General features: G+C 39.3%; 1 protein-coding gene across 2 annotated transcripts; it reads left to right on the top strand.

The window, feature by feature from the left end:
• Positions 1 to 82: 82 nt before the first annotated feature.
• On the top strand, positions 83 to 10,991 carry LOC311489921 (uncharacterized protein). 2 transcript variants are annotated; one of them, XM_084547232.1, is made up of 23 exons: positions 83 to 436; positions 926 to 998; positions 1,090 to 1,155; positions 1,230 to 1,274; positions 1,458 to 1,514; positions 1,598 to 1,663; positions 3,385 to 3,444; positions 3,538 to 3,597; positions 3,685 to 3,744; positions 4,471 to 4,542; positions 4,664 to 4,726; positions 4,900 to 4,977; positions 5,971 to 6,030; positions 6,182 to 6,241; positions 6,463 to 6,534; positions 7,028 to 7,099; positions 7,237 to 7,290; positions 7,426 to 7,467; positions 8,582 to 8,659; positions 8,784 to 8,823; positions 8,908 to 8,953; positions 9,478 to 9,892; positions 10,235 to 10,991. In XM_084547232.1, exons 2-23 carry the CDS (start codon positions 927 to 929, stop codon positions 10,712 to 10,714), a joined length of 2,118 nt encoding a protein of 705 aa, XP_084403358.1. In that variant the 5' UTR covers positions 83 to 436; position 926; the 3' UTR covers positions 10,715 to 10,991. The 2 variants fall into 2 exon arrangements, with proteins under 2 accessions (XP_084403358.1, XP_084403357.1); XM_084547231.1 differs by having other exon boundaries at positions 84 to 436; positions 1,455 to 1,514.
• Positions 10,992 to 16,763: the final 5,772 nt, after the last annotated feature.

Below are 16,763 nucleotides of genomic sequence, written 5' to 3'. Positions count from 1 at the left end.
AAAGAAAGTAGACTATTAATAAATTAAAATAAATCAATTAATAAAGAAAAAAAGTACACAAATACACATGACCTCCATACATGAGACCCATTTCCTAAAATAAGCCCGGAAGGAACAAGCCACGCCCCCTAAAGGTATCGCACAGGTGACCTTATTGGGGCGCTATTTTCTGAAACTATTACCAGCTTTGGGGGTGTGGAGCAGTGGCCCAGCGACTCCCAGAGTCTGTCCATTGTTCGGAGTTAAAACTTTCCCCGAAATCAGAGCCCGGTTAGGTAACCCAACTCCCCTGCGGTCCGCCTGGGTTTTGGTTGAACCAGTTTGACGCCTCCTGAAGGGGAAGTGAAGGACTGGGCTGTGCAACTTTGAAAAACTCTTTTGTGCTGTTGCTACCCGGAGTGTTTCTGTCACCTCGTTTCTCTGTTTGGACACCGAGGTAGGCCCCCTGCTCGTTTCATTGTGTTTATCTGTGTTGTGTCAAACATTCCTCTGGACACAGTGTGCGATGCTGTTCGCCGGTAAACGTGACGTTGTTTTGTTAAGGCGTCACACGCCAAACCGCATTGAATCTTTCGTCCCTTTAAAGTTTTGCTGCCTTTTTTGCCAGCTCACCTTGCAAAGTACAACTTCATGAGCTGTAGTCACTCAGTGACATGTATTCTGCAATTCGGCAAGAGCTGTCTATTAAACTATGCAGCAATTCAACTTTTCTGTGTAACTTTTTTAGTTTAGTTTGCATTTTTTGCAGCGTACAAACGGTACCTTAAATCGGCCAATATTTAAACGTACTTTGGTGTAAATGTCTTGGAAGAGAAAAAAGCGGAAGCAGCAACATTGGCAGCTAATAACAGCTTTTAACCGTGCATGTGAGAGTTCATGCTTATTTAGGGACATGATTTATTTCCTCATTCACTCCTAAACACAGCATGAACATGTTCAAAAGAGAAAAGGGCCCTACAGCTCCTGTTCCAGCGGTCCCACCTAGACCCAGCAAGGAGGTATGAAGAGTGTGAGATGTTTTTCTTTTGTTTGTTGTTGTTGTATTTACATATTTTCCTGCCATTAACCGAGTCCTTCATTTATCACCAGGAGCTAGATAATCCCATCACGTACAGCATGAACAGACAGGATGCAGGAGTCACGTCAGCCTCGCAGGTGTTTAACCTTATAAAAATACTGCCGTGCACATATCGGTCTCCTCACAGTTTGACAGCCATTATTTCTTGTAGGAGAACATCACTGAGGTCACAGATGAGCTTAACCCAAAGACCAAGGTGAGAGCAAGTCACATATATTTATAAGGCAACAAGTCTTATATCGTTGCCTTTTTTTTGAATGCTGTTTGGACACACCACACCATGACCTGGATGACCGAGAACCTTCACAGACATGTCACACATTTGTAATATATTAACCACCCACTGTTTTGTCGTAATTAATCTTTGTGTAAACAGCAGAGGACGGGCATGATGGGAGTGATGCAGAAGGTCAACCCTTTCAGGTCTGCTTCACAGGTAAAACATGCGTGACATGAACTCTTATTTAATCGTGACAAGTACCTCACAATAAATGACACACCTTTTTATTACGTACTCAGGCCTCCTCAACCGTCGGCAAAGCTCCCTCCTCAGAATCACTGGAACAGACGACAGACTCCACACAGGTGAGATGACAGATCTACAGTCTTGAAGCGTTACTACGGTCGTGGAAAAGTAATAAAATGACGGCCATTTCATTTACGCATTTCAGAATTGTTCTGCATAAAACTTACTCAAAACATCAGCAGATGTTCAGACCATAAAGTAGACAAAGAGAACCCAGTCAAACAAAAGAAACATAAATATTATACTTGTGCATTTATTTATTCAAGAAAATCTGTCATTTGTACATATCTATGAGCTGCAAAAGTAAGTCAACCCTTGTGTTCAGTATCAGGTGTGACTTCCTTGTGCAGCATTAACAGCAACTAATGTTTCCAGTAACTGCTGATCAGTCATCTAGAGCTGCTTGGTGGGATTTTAACCCATTCCTCAGTACAGAACCACTTCAGTTCAGAGATGTTGGGGGTTTCCTCCTTCCACAACATTTCTATTGGATTAAGGTCAGGACTTTGACTTAGCCAATTTGTTTTTCTTCTTTAACCGTTCTTTTGAAGAATGACTTCTTGCTGCATGACCCAGTTTCTATTAAGATTCAGCTCATGGACGGATTTCCTGACATTTCCTTTTAGAATTCACTGTTATAATTTACAATTCATTGGTGTATCAGTGATGGCAAGCTGTCCTGGTCTAGATGCAGTAAAACAGGCCAAACAAGGCCATTACCAGCCCCGGGTTTCACTGATTGGATGAGGTTTTGATGCTGTAATCTAGTGTTGTTGTTTATAATTCTATTTTGGCCTCATCTGTCCACAAAACATTTTTTAAATGGTCTTATGGCTTGTCCACACGATGTTTAGCAAACTGCAGAAATGTGGCAGAGTGGCAAGGACTTTGTCTGCCATGCACACCATGGTTGTTCAGTGTTCTCCTGATGGTGGATTCGTGAACAACCTTTAGCTGCTTAGAAGTTACCTGGGTTCCTTTGTGACCTGTCAGACTATTATACCTCTTGCTTTTTTTAGTGATCTTTGTTGGTTGACCTGTCCTATGGAGGGTAACGGTCATCTCAAATCTACTCAGTTTCTGTCTGACTGTGGATTCCAAGCTCTTTAGAGATGGTTTCTTAATCTTTTCCAGTTTGATGACTGTGACTTATCTCAGATATGTTTTAAATAAAACAGAGCACTGAACGGCATCTGAGTCTCACTACACTAAATGGACAATCTTCTCAACAGATGAACTCTAGTTTTGTCTTTAACTTGTAATCCTAGAAGTGCACTTACTTTTGAAACTCACAGATATGTAACATTGGCTAATTTGCCTGAATTAACAAATTAACAAGTTTATTTTTCTTTTATTTAAAAAAATAAAATAAAAGAGTTCACTTTGTCTACTTTCAGGACTTACATCAAAATCAAAGTCATTTTTATTAAAAAAATGTAATAAATTAAATTTAAGGGTCACATGTAGTAATAATAGGACCTCTTAAAGACACTTTTAACATGCTTTGCTGAGCTGAACTAGTTTTTGTCTGTTATTCTAGCTGCTATATCAGCTCTAAAGGCAGTGATCAAGACTGAATAGGCGTGTTCGACTTCATGCAGATCTGTGCAGATCTGACTTGACGTGATGCATGCTGGGTTGTTCATGCTCATAGACCTCGAATATGATTGGTTAAAATGAACTTGTTCAACCCAGCATGCATCACGTCAAGTCAGATGTGCACAGATCTGCATGAAGTCGAACACGCCTTATAACTGTGAATTTGAAACTTTCATTTCAGAACCCTGGTAAGCTGAAAGGGGTCATGCAGAAGGTCAACCCATTCAAGTCTACCACACAGGTAACTGCAGCATTGTCTGCATGCTACAAAGGTAACAATGGTACTAGATGATCTTTGTCAGACAGCATACGCTCAGTTGGTTTTCCCACACAGGTCTCTAAAGCTCCATCTTCAGAGTCACTGGAACAGGGAAGAGTTTCAGACTCTTCACAGGTAGGTAAAAGTTCACAGCTCATAAAATAAATGTACTTCAGAGAGGAATGACTTATTTTTTTTGAATAACGTGTGGCTGCATTTCAGAACCCTGGTATGTTGAAAGGAGTGATGCAGAAAGTCAACCCCTTCAAGTCTTCTCCACAGGTATTGCTGTGATTGCAGATGTTTCACAACAAAAGACATTGTTCTACAGTTGCCCAGAGTTGACAAATCAAATGCTGGATTTAGAGACGCTCTTTAGCATTTTTAGCTTTAGTAGCTAGCAGAGAGAACCTGTGGTAGCTACACAATTGGAAGGGAAGTGTCTGGGTTGGTTGCAATGTCCAATCTATCCACTAGATGGCACTAAACTCCACACAATAGGCCTTTTATAAAAGAAGTGTTGTCTATCCATTGGCATGCCAGAGAGCTTAGGAAATGTTGAATTTGGATTGACAGTGTATTGCAGTAACTTTAACAGTGCAAATAGGAGAAGATGAAAGCTAGGCTTGTACTCAGAAGGGACTGGACAAAAGTCCTATAACATTCTTAAATTATTAAATGAGAAACTCGGTCACTATATAGAGAAATGTGGTACCAAAGACTGCAGTTTCACAACAGAAAAACTTTGTGCCTTTGTTAGATGCTTATGTCAAGTCTATAAATAAATGAAAGAGATCATTATCCCTTCTGTTTCAGGTTTTTTTAATTTCTAGATGTTTATGTGAACTTCTTATTATGATATTATGTAATATTTTGGTTAAAAGTATGGACAGTTAAAGTTGTCACATAACTGCAACAGCCACAGTTGTGTCCTGTCTCTCTACATTAACTGTCAAGAAGGCCAAAACGTTTTGAACATTGTGTATTTTTTCCCCCATTTGATTTTAGGTGCCAAAGAGCAACCCTCAAGATGATTCTTTAAATCCAAAAGAGACTGGAAAAGAACTTCAGGAGAAACAGGTAGTCTTTCTGGTCTTTTTAATCCACTGATATAAAAGTTATGCAAGAGTGCTAATTTTGTGACCTGTTCATAAGGCACTTACATTAGTTTTATTATGTTTTTTTTTTTCCTATTATTTAGAATCCTGGAGTTCTGTCAGGAATGATTCAGAAAGTCAACCCATTCAAATCCTCACAGCCAAAGGTACCATTTGTACATAACAATGCTGATTATATAACACTGATTATATGAATGTTTGGAAGATGCACAATATCTTTTTGGATAATGGTGTCTTACTTTTCTGAAATTTGACATACGAAGGTGAATGCCCTCTTCACGGGCTCAGTTTGTTTTTCCTCTACTTTTCATCTTTCCAGGATGCCCAGCCTCTGCACAGTGACCTATCCTCAAGCAGTGGAAGCTTATCAGACAATAACAACTTGCCAGAGAAGCAGGTAGCTCTGCGTAATCATGTACAACCCATAAACCCTTTTTAAGTCAATGGAACATCTGAGTTTTTAAGTGGCAATCTTAAACATTTCAGTTCTGGTTGATTTGGCGACACCTGCAGGGACAAAAAATATATTCACAAGAAATCATTTTAGTTTTTTCAAACATAATCCAAATTGTCTAAGACGCTTTACAGAACCCAGAGTCCAAACCCTCTAGAGCAAGCACTAATGATGCGTTCACACTACAAGCGACAATAGTTACAACTCTGTTAGTGCTGATAGCGACAACGTCACAGAGTCTCTGTTGGAGTGTTACTCAAGTGCTCGGTAACGTCACGAAATGGACGCATATAATAAATTGATGCGCCACCACATTGTGGAGAGACAAAATAAGTTCAAGCCAGCTCAGCTGTCATGTCACAGGTGTCAGACGTCAGCTTGTCACTACATATTGTTGGCTTCCATTGAAAAGCTATATGGCATTTTTAATGGAAAAGCTACTGTAAACGCAGCATTAGTCAATGATGGCAAGGGGAAAAAAATCCTTTTAACAGGAAGAAACCTTGTGCAGGGGACCCATCTGCAAATCCGAATTCTTGGGCAGCAACAAACTATCATCATGTTATTAAAGAAGTCAGACAAATCAAATGAAATTCTTTGTGGCTGCCAGTTTAACATGCTACAGGAGAATAATTTTATTGAGAGACCTTCCTGAAGACATTGGATAAATAATCTGAATATTTATATTTATATAATCCCAAAACAATAGAAAACATAATGAAAGTCAAGGATGCTTTACACAGTGGAATATGTTATGCTTGCTACTACCACAAGATGGTGCCAAAGTAAATAAATTCGTCCTTGGCCTTAAAGTCTTCCTTGGTTTCATTAATGGGACTTGCATACATACATAGGCTGAGAATGTTTGCTGCTCTGTTTATAGCCTTATAAATGGAATTTATTTACTTGATTTTCTTTTTTTCTGATTTATTTTAGAACCCTGGGATGTTCAAAGGGATGATGCAGAAAGTAAACCCCTTTAAATCTCACACACAGGTATCTGACAAAGTAACTGCTTGGCTTGATCAAATTATGCTAGCTCAGATATGCCTGGTTTAAAAAAAAGACAATTGGATTACCAGTGTTTAGAAAGCTGCAATGGCTGAACCATTGTAAAACATTGTGCCACTGTTTTGTTGTGGTACAGGTGGCCGATGATGAATGTCAGACAGATTCTGTGGCTCCCTCCATAGTTCACGCTGCCAAGGTAAAGGGTGAGGAAGGAAAGAATGCATATTGTTGATGTATTAAAATGCTTCCCGCGATGACTTTTATTTTGTTTCTTTTTCCTACCTAGTGTTTAAAATTTGAGCTCTAGATTCGCTCATTTAAAGAGATTCTGTGTCTTTTTTTTTATATGTAACTAAACAAGATTGAGCTGCCCTTCATGTTTTTTCTTCCCCCATTGTTTTTATTTTTATTTCCCAGGAAAACCAATCTATTCACAGCGAAAACTCCTCCAGCTCTGAAAGCTTGGATGATAGCACAATCGAGAGAAGTGTATGTACATCTCCATGTTTTTAAAATGTTTATCTCTTTTTTTCCCCCACTTCCGTAAGTAAATCTGGCTGAAAAAAAATGCTGGCACATCTTGAGAACTAACATTGGCTGAGTCTAGTCTCACTGTGCGGTTTTGATTTCACTGCCCAACAAATGTGTGACAATGAAAGTATGCTGTCTAACCAGACATCAAAAAAAAAAATGCTAAGCATCTGTTTCGGGGAAAAACAAGGAAACAATGTTTTGTTTTCCATGGTGGTTGTTTATCATGTCTTCTTGACCTCACCACACGTAAGACAAGGCTCTTAATGCCACATTTCCATCACCGTCTAGTCATGGTTGATAGTGACAAAATGTATAATGCATGACTTGCTGCGAATATCTTTGAGTCACTGGGAAAACACCACAGCAGATAATCGATTAATAAAACTGAAATATAACTTAAAAATAATAAAACGCAAATGTAATAAGAACCTCTTCTTCCTTGGGGCAGTCTGTTTGGTATACAGATGCTGACCCTAGTTGTGAAGTGAAAGCCCAGCCAACAGTGGAACCAAAGAAAAAGGTATGTTAACCACAGACAAAACTGTACTAAAGTCAATGTTATCTCTTTTCTTGTTGTTTCTCATATATCATATATTTAACTTGCTGCGAGGTGCTGCTAAGATATGAGAGTAATCTTTCTTTTTTTTTCTCCTTGAGACTTTCATAATAAAGAGGATTCTTCCCAAGGGGTTGTTTGGGTCTGGAGCAAAGGTAAAGCCAACACACGACATTATTCTGCTCCACCATTGCTTTTTTTAAAAAAAACAAATAAAAATTCAGGTTCAACAAAACAAAAAAAACCAAACTAATTTCTGTGTTTTTATTTTGTTGTTTTCGAATCCACAGGAAGCTACGGGTGCATCCACTGACACTCCAGCTCCGTCAGAGGTTAGTTCATGTTAGTAAGGAAGCTAAACTCTGTACATTAAGGCATAGAAAGGAATTTATCAGACCAGAACGAAATATAATGAAAAAGGATAGCAGACGAAAATTTCATTTAAGTATGCAGTGTATGCATATGAAGTGCAAAGGAGAAAGTGTAACAAAGGCAGGTAATGGCATTTGAGCTACACTAAAGCTGTTTTTACTACACTGCAAATTAGTTTGTCTCGCACGCAAACAAGTTTGTGCAGTCCTTTTGTACATAATCAAAGTAAACACAGATTGCCCAGTAAATATTCTCTATGTAGGAATATATTGCGATCAGAAAGCAGCCCATGATTACATTAACACACCGATTTACTGCCACTGTAAAGCATAGTCGTCGTTTCTCATTTTCTAATGTCTCTTTGCATTTCCTGTTGGCAAGCGTGTCCCTTCATTGTATACCTGAGCTTAAATTACATGTACTTTTCTTCACATTGTGCTGTCAGTCAGAGAATTGTCGGGAAAATAAAATATGGGCGTAAACCCTTGACACTTGACCTGGCAAAGAAGTCATGACGCAGAGTGACCGCCGTATTCAATAGTCTAATCACTCACTATCAACATCAGTAAATTCAAATTATAAACCTTGATTCCTCTGTTGTGATACGTGATTAAAAAGGGGAGGTTAAGTTGGTCACGGTTGTAGTTTTGAAGCTGCTGTTCCAGTTTTTATTTTGCCTAAAGCGCTTGTGCCATGTCTGCAATTATGACCTGATGCTTCTTTTCACTGGAAGAAGATTTTGTATGCCGCACCCTAATCCTTGATGTTCACCTGTGTTTGTAATGTTGACTCTGCTAAACTCTAAAGCACAATGTACCGAGGTTAAAAGAAAACTAATTGATGAATGCGTACAGATCCCTGGGAAAGCATTTCACTTGAAGCCAATATGATAAATTTGTAGTTTTTGAATGTTTTACCACAGTAAAGTAAACCTTGCGGATTTGTAGCGTACCCAGACTCACACAGCAGAGTGAAATATTTTAACTGTCATATGACAGCAGGAGAGGATTTTCAGGTTTATATAAATTCTGTCATGTGATTGCGTAACAATGTGTTGAACCTTGGTTTGTCTAGGAGGTTATTGAAGTTCAGACGCTACAATTGGCTGAAGTCCCAGTGCCCACTGAAGGAACAGCTGAGGACCCTCTAGACGTGTGTATACCCTTTTATCCTTTGCACTGGATGCCATTAATAATGGATAGTTGTGCATTTCTTTGACTTTTTTTTTTTTTAACATACAGAAATAATCAGGTGAATTTAAAATGTTTATTTCCAGGATGAAGAAGGCCTTTTGGCATGGTGGCGAAACGTAGAGGGTAGGCTAGATTTGATTATTTGTTTGTTGTTGTTGTTGTTGTTGTTAAAGTTTACAGCTGTTAACCACTTATTTGCTGTCTTAGGATGGGATGAGTGGAATGAGGCAAACCAGAATGACGACGCTGAAGAGTAAGTAGGATATTTAATGAGGTTATCGCGTGGCCTTATAGCTCACTGAGAGGGTTTCAAAGCAGTGGGTTTTGTCTGCCCAATTTTGTTGACTTGGTGAATGGTTTCTTTTATTCTCTGTTCTAATTGTGTTTATTGTTGTTAGGGCTACAGACCAACACTGTCTCAAATTGCAAAGTACTGTTCAGTGTGCAGTTTGTGAATTCCAACAGTGTTGTTTCATATTGAACATGGCTTCTAACTAAAGTTTAGTAGTATGGAGTTAAAAATAAATGTAGTTGTGTATAACTAAACATTGGTATAGTTCAGTGTTCACCATTACAAATGAAACACCAGCAGCTTCCTTGAATGTAACAGTGGCAAATTTTACAATTGGTAAAAATCGTTTAGGTGAACCTTTTGACTTTTTAGCACACCAAGCACTCAAAGTGCACTGTAAGTTGCTGTGCATATGTTTGGCCGAACAGATCTACTTCTTGGAAAATCTTGTAACTTGTAACATGCGATCTTTTCCCTTGTCTCAGAGTGGTGGAACAAGCAGCGGATCGTGTCTTCATGGCAGCCCGTCTTTTTGTCCGCTTCTTCAACCAGCGCGGTGCCTCACTCCAGCAGCGTATCCTGGAGCTCCTCGGCTTAGCCGATGCAGCGGACAACTTTCATAAGAAAACTGTCACTGCCAGCGTCGGCGGTGGAGTAGCCAGCGTTGCCGGGTCTGTCACCACTATCACCGGCCTCATTCTGGCACCCTTCACAGCAGGAACATCGCTCATTGTCACAGCTGTGGGCATTGGCATAGCTACGGCGGGTGGCGTGACCTCTGCTTCAGCCAACATCACTGACACATTCCATTCAAAGACGGACCGCAAGAAGGTTGAGAAGATGATCCAAGATTACCAGGAGGAGATTCAGGACATTAAGGACTGTCTGCAGTTTTTACAGGTGAGATCATACAACCAAGATTTTTAGAAAGCTTTAGTTGTATACAAAAATCCTTATTCATTATCTATTACCACTTTTCCTTTAGAGGGTCATGTGGGGGCTGGAGCCTATTCCAGCTGTCGGTACAAGAACTCTAAACTGTCAATTAGCAAGAACAATTTGAAATAATGATCACATCCGCAATTAGGTGTCAATGCTAAATATTGACACCCCGAATGTTTTCTTCCACCCTGCCATTAACAGACTCGATTTGGCCTGTGAATCAGCCCTTTTGTGCAAATACATCTGCAAAACACAGGCTTTCAAAAAGGTCACATGTCCTGTTCTGTATCTTCCTGACAGGACGGGATGGAAACACTCCAGGAGTGGAACTTTGAGAAGTACGCCGAGAGCATCTCAAAGAAGCACCTAAACCAGAACGTCAAACACGTAATGAAGGAGGGCGGCCGAGCTGGCAAGGCTTTAGTGATCAACACGGAGAGCCTGATTAGTACCGTTCAGGTCCTCGGTGTTGCCGGTGGTGCTGCCAAGGCGGCCCAGGTGATGAGCGTCACTACCGGAGTCATGTCGGGTCTCTTCCTGGCTCTTGACGTTTTCTTCCTAGCAAAGGATTCCATGGAGCTGAAAAAGGGAGCCAAGACAGAGTTTGCTGCTAAAATCAGAGAGGTTTGCAAGGACCTGCAAGACGGACTGCTGGAGCTGAACAACATCAAGGAACAGCTGCAGAAAACTATGGACGGGATAGAGGTGGAGGTAGAGGAGGAGGAAGATGAAGAACTGCTAAAGTCTGACCTCAAGAAACTTGTGGAGCTAGAAGAATGAAGGACAACTTTTGGGAAACCAAAGCCTCAGTGCTGTAATCTTAACACCAGGACAAATCAAAGATGTAGTTAGAGCTGAAATAGCACTGGTTTCAGTAGTTTGTTTCTACAATCACTGGTATCGCTTAGAACCAAGAAGTCTTCTAAGTAGTCCTTTAATAGTAATATATTTTAAATATTTATGTTAAAAGTGATTTTAGTTATGTATTAAATCAAAATATGCCATTTTGTTGGTGCATTCATGTGAGTTCTCTGAAATAAAAGTGATTTTCTTGTTATCTGTTTGGTCCTGAGTATTGGAGTATGTGAGGCAGTCACAAGGTTGGAACTTGATATCCAGCAGAGGGAGGGAGAGCATTCATGGGGGGGTGAATGAGGCATGATCACCTTGTGCTCAGAGAGTGATGCACGAGTGAAGGAAAGAAATGTTGAAAGACAACCCCTTCTTATCTAGCTCTTAATCTTTCCATGAGATGCCCTTGACACTTGGCCATGACACGTTTTTTTAAAAAAATGTAAAAACAACTTTTGTTAAGCAAATTCCCACATTGAAATGGAGAAGAAAGAAGAACTTACACAAACAAAAACTGAGTGAGTCAGTATTGAAAAGAACTCCCTGACCAAGAAAACCCATAAAAAAAATAAATAACTGGTGGTAGTGGTAGATTTAAGGATGGACCACAAATGTCATAAAGTACTCACTTGCTTATACAGAGGCAAGAAAAGGTATTGGAACCACTTCTAACTTCATTTATATTTAAATTGAGTTACAAAAATCAACATACATAGTGGAAGTGGATGTCTGGCAGCGGAGGTGGACCAATGCAGCAGAACTAAAACTCAAAACAATGTACTAAACAATGACGTCAAACGTAGTAACCATCCCTCCGGAAATTCTTTTTTAATTAAGCAGCTGTAATGCACAACCACTAGAAATGCCGGTTTGAGGTCCCTGCGGTCAAAATGAAGTTCAACATGTTTTTTAAAAGCCAAGAGTTCACTTTCTTTTTCCACCAGCCCAGGCTGTTGTATAATGTGTATGTTCTAATAAAGACACAGATGTCTGTAACTGATTGAGATGCAGCTCGACCCGCGTAAGCAGTTAGAAATAGTTGAGATGCTGTTTTTGCCATGTGTGCATGAACCATTTCCTGTAAAATACAATAAAAGGGCAGTTAAATAAGAGTGAACTCATTTGCCAATTAGTCAAAAATGTACAGTCCCATTATCAATAGCAAAATCAAACGAACGAAACAAGACTTAATTGTGCAGGATAGACAAATGAGATGAAACTATTTGACACTGTGTGCTCCTTTCCTGTTAGTATTCAAATAATGGCACGCAAAGTCTTCATTTCTCACTTTGACAACCACTTATTAAAGTAATTGCAGGTAATGCAGCACTGTTCAACAGCACCACATCCTCCAAAGTGATCAGAAAGCTGAATCAAAACTTCTCTCAGGCAGTTACGACAAATTCTAACAAGGATTCAAGGATTCAAGGAGTTTGACTGTCATTTCAACACATGTTGGTACATGAGGTGGAACGAAATTTGCTACCCTGGTCCCAGTGTAAGCCAAAGCAGAAACAGTATATGTAAAGTATAAAAATAGAATAAAATTAGCTAACTAAGTATAAAGTAAGTAATATAAATATAGAAAATAGAAAAATGCAACAATATGAGCTGAGCAATGTACAGCCGAATGAAAGTGACAATTGTGCACTACTAAAGAATTCCTCCTTGAGTTGTAACCCTTTTCTTATCCTCAAGGATAAGAACCTTGAAGACAATTAGAATTAACGCAAAACTGCATGTACTGGGATCAGCTGAACTTTACAGGATGTATCTGATAAACTCAGTATACATGGGCAGGCTTGCAAGTCGACTATTGTAATCAGCACAATCTCTAAAATATTAAAAATTTAAAGTATCCCTTGTACATATCTAAGGTATCAATGCTTATTCCTTGGGTTTCATGGCCCCAGAGCATGTCCAGCCCTAGTTAACTACAAATACTGCGTTTCAGCTCAAACGGGCCCCCTATGTGGCAAAAGCCCCGGGAGGAAGAACATCCCTCCAGCATTTACTGTAAGGTAGAGCTAGTCGTGAAGCTATGAGGAAACTTTGGCTTCTTTTTATTCCTTGATGTTTATCTCAGTTTTGACTCTAACCTGTCATTTGAGACGTGTCGCCGATCCGACCGAAGAATTCATGTTTTGTGTTTAAGGGGAATTTAAATAGTTGGTTTCCTTGACTTACACTGTGTAACGAAAAAGAATTTCCTCAAGCTCGTTTATGGCGCTGACACACACACAAAAAAACAACTTCTGAAAAGTATTTGTCCCAAGGTCTTAAACAGTAGATGGTAATTTGTATTGATTTTTATTTTTCTCTTATTTTCTCAGTCAATCCACAAACTATTTTGTGATGCAAATAATCAATATTGAAATTAGTATTAGTTGTTGAGAACTACATTTTGTGTCGTTCACTTGATGGGATTTCAAGTTAGAAACTACATTCAGAGGCAGTTTTGTATTTTAGTAGTGGTATTATTTAATTTTTTTGTTGGTACCAGTGGCAACTGCTGTAAAAGCTGCGGTATTTGTCAAAGTGGCACTAGCAGATTGGCAAACGGGAGCGGCGGTTCGGCAAAATCACAGAGTAAGAGTAGCATGAAGCACAACAGCAAGCGGAAAATTCGTAGGCGCATGGAAGGGTGCTACTGATTTACTTAAGAAGAAGAAAAAGTGAGGCCAAATGCTTTAACCTGGACATACTAATGAATCATCTGTATTCAAACTATGCCCGAGACAGCGGATGAATGAGCAAACATGAACTGAACAAGGATGTGGTGAAAACATCTTATTTGCTCTTCGCTAAAGTCAACAGGTGCTGTATGACATGGGCTCTGAAGGAAGAAAGTTCCTGTGTTTAACTGTCGGCGGACATACAGAATCTCTTGGATGTTTGATGAACGACATTTTGGCACGATACTCTCGAGAGACACATATTTTTTTGTGGCTTTCTTTGCGTCAGAGTGGGAATTCCTATTAATGCGCCATTCCGGTTTTAAGAATGCCTTTTAGATTAGTGTGCCAGGATTATGACAAACTGGCAGGTGGATAAACCGGTAGTTTGTCATGTGGTCTTATCTTTCTCCATCTCTTTCATGGTCAACGCACTCTGTTCTCCGCAGAGGTGGTTGTCATGGCGGCATGGATCACGGTGTACTGCTATTCAGCGCGCCGCCACTCTGACGTTTGACAAATAGCATCTCGAAGGGCAAAAGCCAGACAGCTGGCTTTTGGCTAAATTCCTACGTTGAAACCAAAGACAATGCAGCTTTGGTGCACAGGAACAAGTGGAGCTGGATTTTTCTGGCTTGAACATTGTTGAAACCAACCCTGGGCAAACAAGACAACACTGCCTTCACGTCTCCTGTTTCTGTAATGATCTATCAAAGTGATACATACCTGTGTGCAGCGCCTGTACCCGTGTGAAAATGCAATAACCTGCAATGATCACAATGTGAAAATGTCTTTTTAATTATTATTTTTTTTATATTATTTCAGTATAACATGAGAGGGCATAGCCGAATCACAATGTGAAAATGTACCTGCACTGCAAAGAAAGGGAAAAATAAAATACACGTGAAAGTGTCTACGAGAAAGAAGTCTGGCTTTGTAGACATTTAGCCTAGTTACCAAGAAATCACTGGATTAAATGGAGTTGTGTAAAATGTCGACATTGTGGAAATAAAGTTGTTAAAAAAACAACTTTCAGTCTAAGCGTAGACAGTAGCTGCCAAGGCAGCCACGATCAGTCACTCCGGTCTTGTGAAGTGTAATGTGATTAGTTGTACATTGAACAGCTGCAGCTGACAGGACTGTTAACAGCACAGCTAAACCATTCATTGTTTACTTCCATCTGTTATGCACTGTTGCAGTATTTCTCAGTTAGAGAAAAATATTACAAGTAGGTAATAGTATGTGATATCTGCATGTGGTCTTAGACTTATGGCTGTAAGTAAGCACAGGGTAAACAGACAAGTACTCTAATGTAATGACCTTTTCTTTTTAGGGTTTTAAGCATACGCTAATAGACTATGAAGAAAAAGACAGCTGTGTACTGTAAATATGCACATTAGAAATGGTTATTTTTTTATTAGTACTGATAAAATAATGTGGCTTATAGCAGACGAATTGGGCCACCACACAGGATGTGTGTGCATATGAACAAGCAAAATTCACTGATCAATGAATGAATTCCTAAGTGGAAACTCACCGGCGCTAAGTAATCTATCTTAAACGTAGTAAAGCCAACCCGAGACTGATAGCCATCAAAGACGTCGTCTGACGCCGACAGATATCATGTCAACATCGTGTCGTAATCTCTACCTGGCACACCTGTTGGTATGAAACGTGTGGAAAAAAGTATGTATGTTAACAGTATGTCCATTTGTCCTGAACGTCTGATTTGGTGTGGAATTTTTTTTCATTCTGGACATTCCATGAGCCAAATGATTGCTTTCAGAATTCTATCCACATACTTATTAATTCAGCACCTCACAGGACCAAAAAACTGAGGTATATGCTTGACTGAGCTTTTTGTGTCCCTTTACAACCCCTAAATTTTAGTCTTATACACAAATTAAAATGAACTATTACCTACATTCTTAATTTACCTGCATTCTTAACTAGCCTAGAGTACATAAGTAAAAATGAAAACAAATTCAAAGCATTTATCATACATATCTGAATATGATTACTTTAGTACCACATACAATTACATTTTAATTGTGGCTCTTATTTAATTTCCTTTTGGCAACTTTTCCATGACACACTGCTTATCAAATCGTTGTAGTATTTAACCGGTTTAATTTACATTAATTCACCACACAAATATGTGGCCAAAACAGAAGAAAAATGACAGAGCAAAGTTTCGCAAGAAGAGAAGTCTTCCGTTGCCAAACACAACCAGGACCTGACTAAGACTTTCAGAAACACTCGTCATACAATCATCTATTCACTCAGTGTGACAACAGTTTATTCAGGTTTATGTAGGTATGTAGGTAGCAGCTGGCTTATTATAATTATTGTTTGTGTATTTCCACGCCATGTTGTCTAATACTTCTACGGATTAGAAATAGAAAATTAGCCCGAGTCCAATTGAGAAATACGAAAAAAGCCCAGCAACAGAAATCTGTTTCTAAACAATAATAATAATAATCTGCCTGTCTGGGAAAAACTCCTCAGACGTGAGTTGAGTTGATGTAACGGATGATTGATTGATTTTCAACAGCTTGAATGACATTGCATTTTCTTGAAAATTCCACACCGTGTTTTTGTTTTGCCACGTCGCATCGCATTGTAGACACACGACAAGGAAGTTAGCAACAATCGACCGTAAGCAAAATGAGGACTGCCAAACAAGGGATTGTACGGAATACAAGAGCTACTACTACTGCTACTATTACTCGTAATACAACGCTAATGAATTATTTAATTTAACAGTTCATATGACAGCAACGGATGTTTGATCATACGGACACCCGGGTTGTCACCATAAGAAGTGACAGGGAAAATCAGTGTCAGTCAGCTTTTAAAGGACTTCTATTGAATAGCCACATGCTCCATTAATGTTTAATGTGCGGAGAAGATGATTTAAGATAACATGTCTTTTCTGTATAGCTATGTCCATTTGCAGGGAGGCATACAAATAGTACAGCAAAGTAAGAAAAACTTATTCATGTTTTGCATATACATTTCTTCCCTAATTCTTTTTTATTGAAATATTTCCTGTGATCGCACGTCTTCAAACAGTTACCACTATCGGTTATATAATCATAATGGATTGCCTGCTCAATAATTACAGATATATTCATGTCAAACTGCAGACAATGGCGTTACTCAAGCAAGGACAAAAGCGTGTGCTGCCGCTCACAAAGCAGTTCTAAGAAATCAATGTGTCACTGGTTTCATGACTGGTTTTGTGCTCCAGACCAAGTTCTTTTGCCCCCCGGTCCAATAGCAATCTTTTAGTATTGAGT

Source organism: Chelon labrosus, assembly GCF_963514085.1.
Source record: "Chelon labrosus genome assembly, chromosome: 1".
NCBI classification, from domain to species: domain Eukaryota; kingdom Metazoa; phylum Chordata; class Actinopteri; order Mugiliformes; family Mugilidae; genus Chelon; species Chelon labrosus.
Note: the sequence above shows the minus strand (reverse complement) of the source record. Positions and strands in the feature narration are given on the sequence as shown.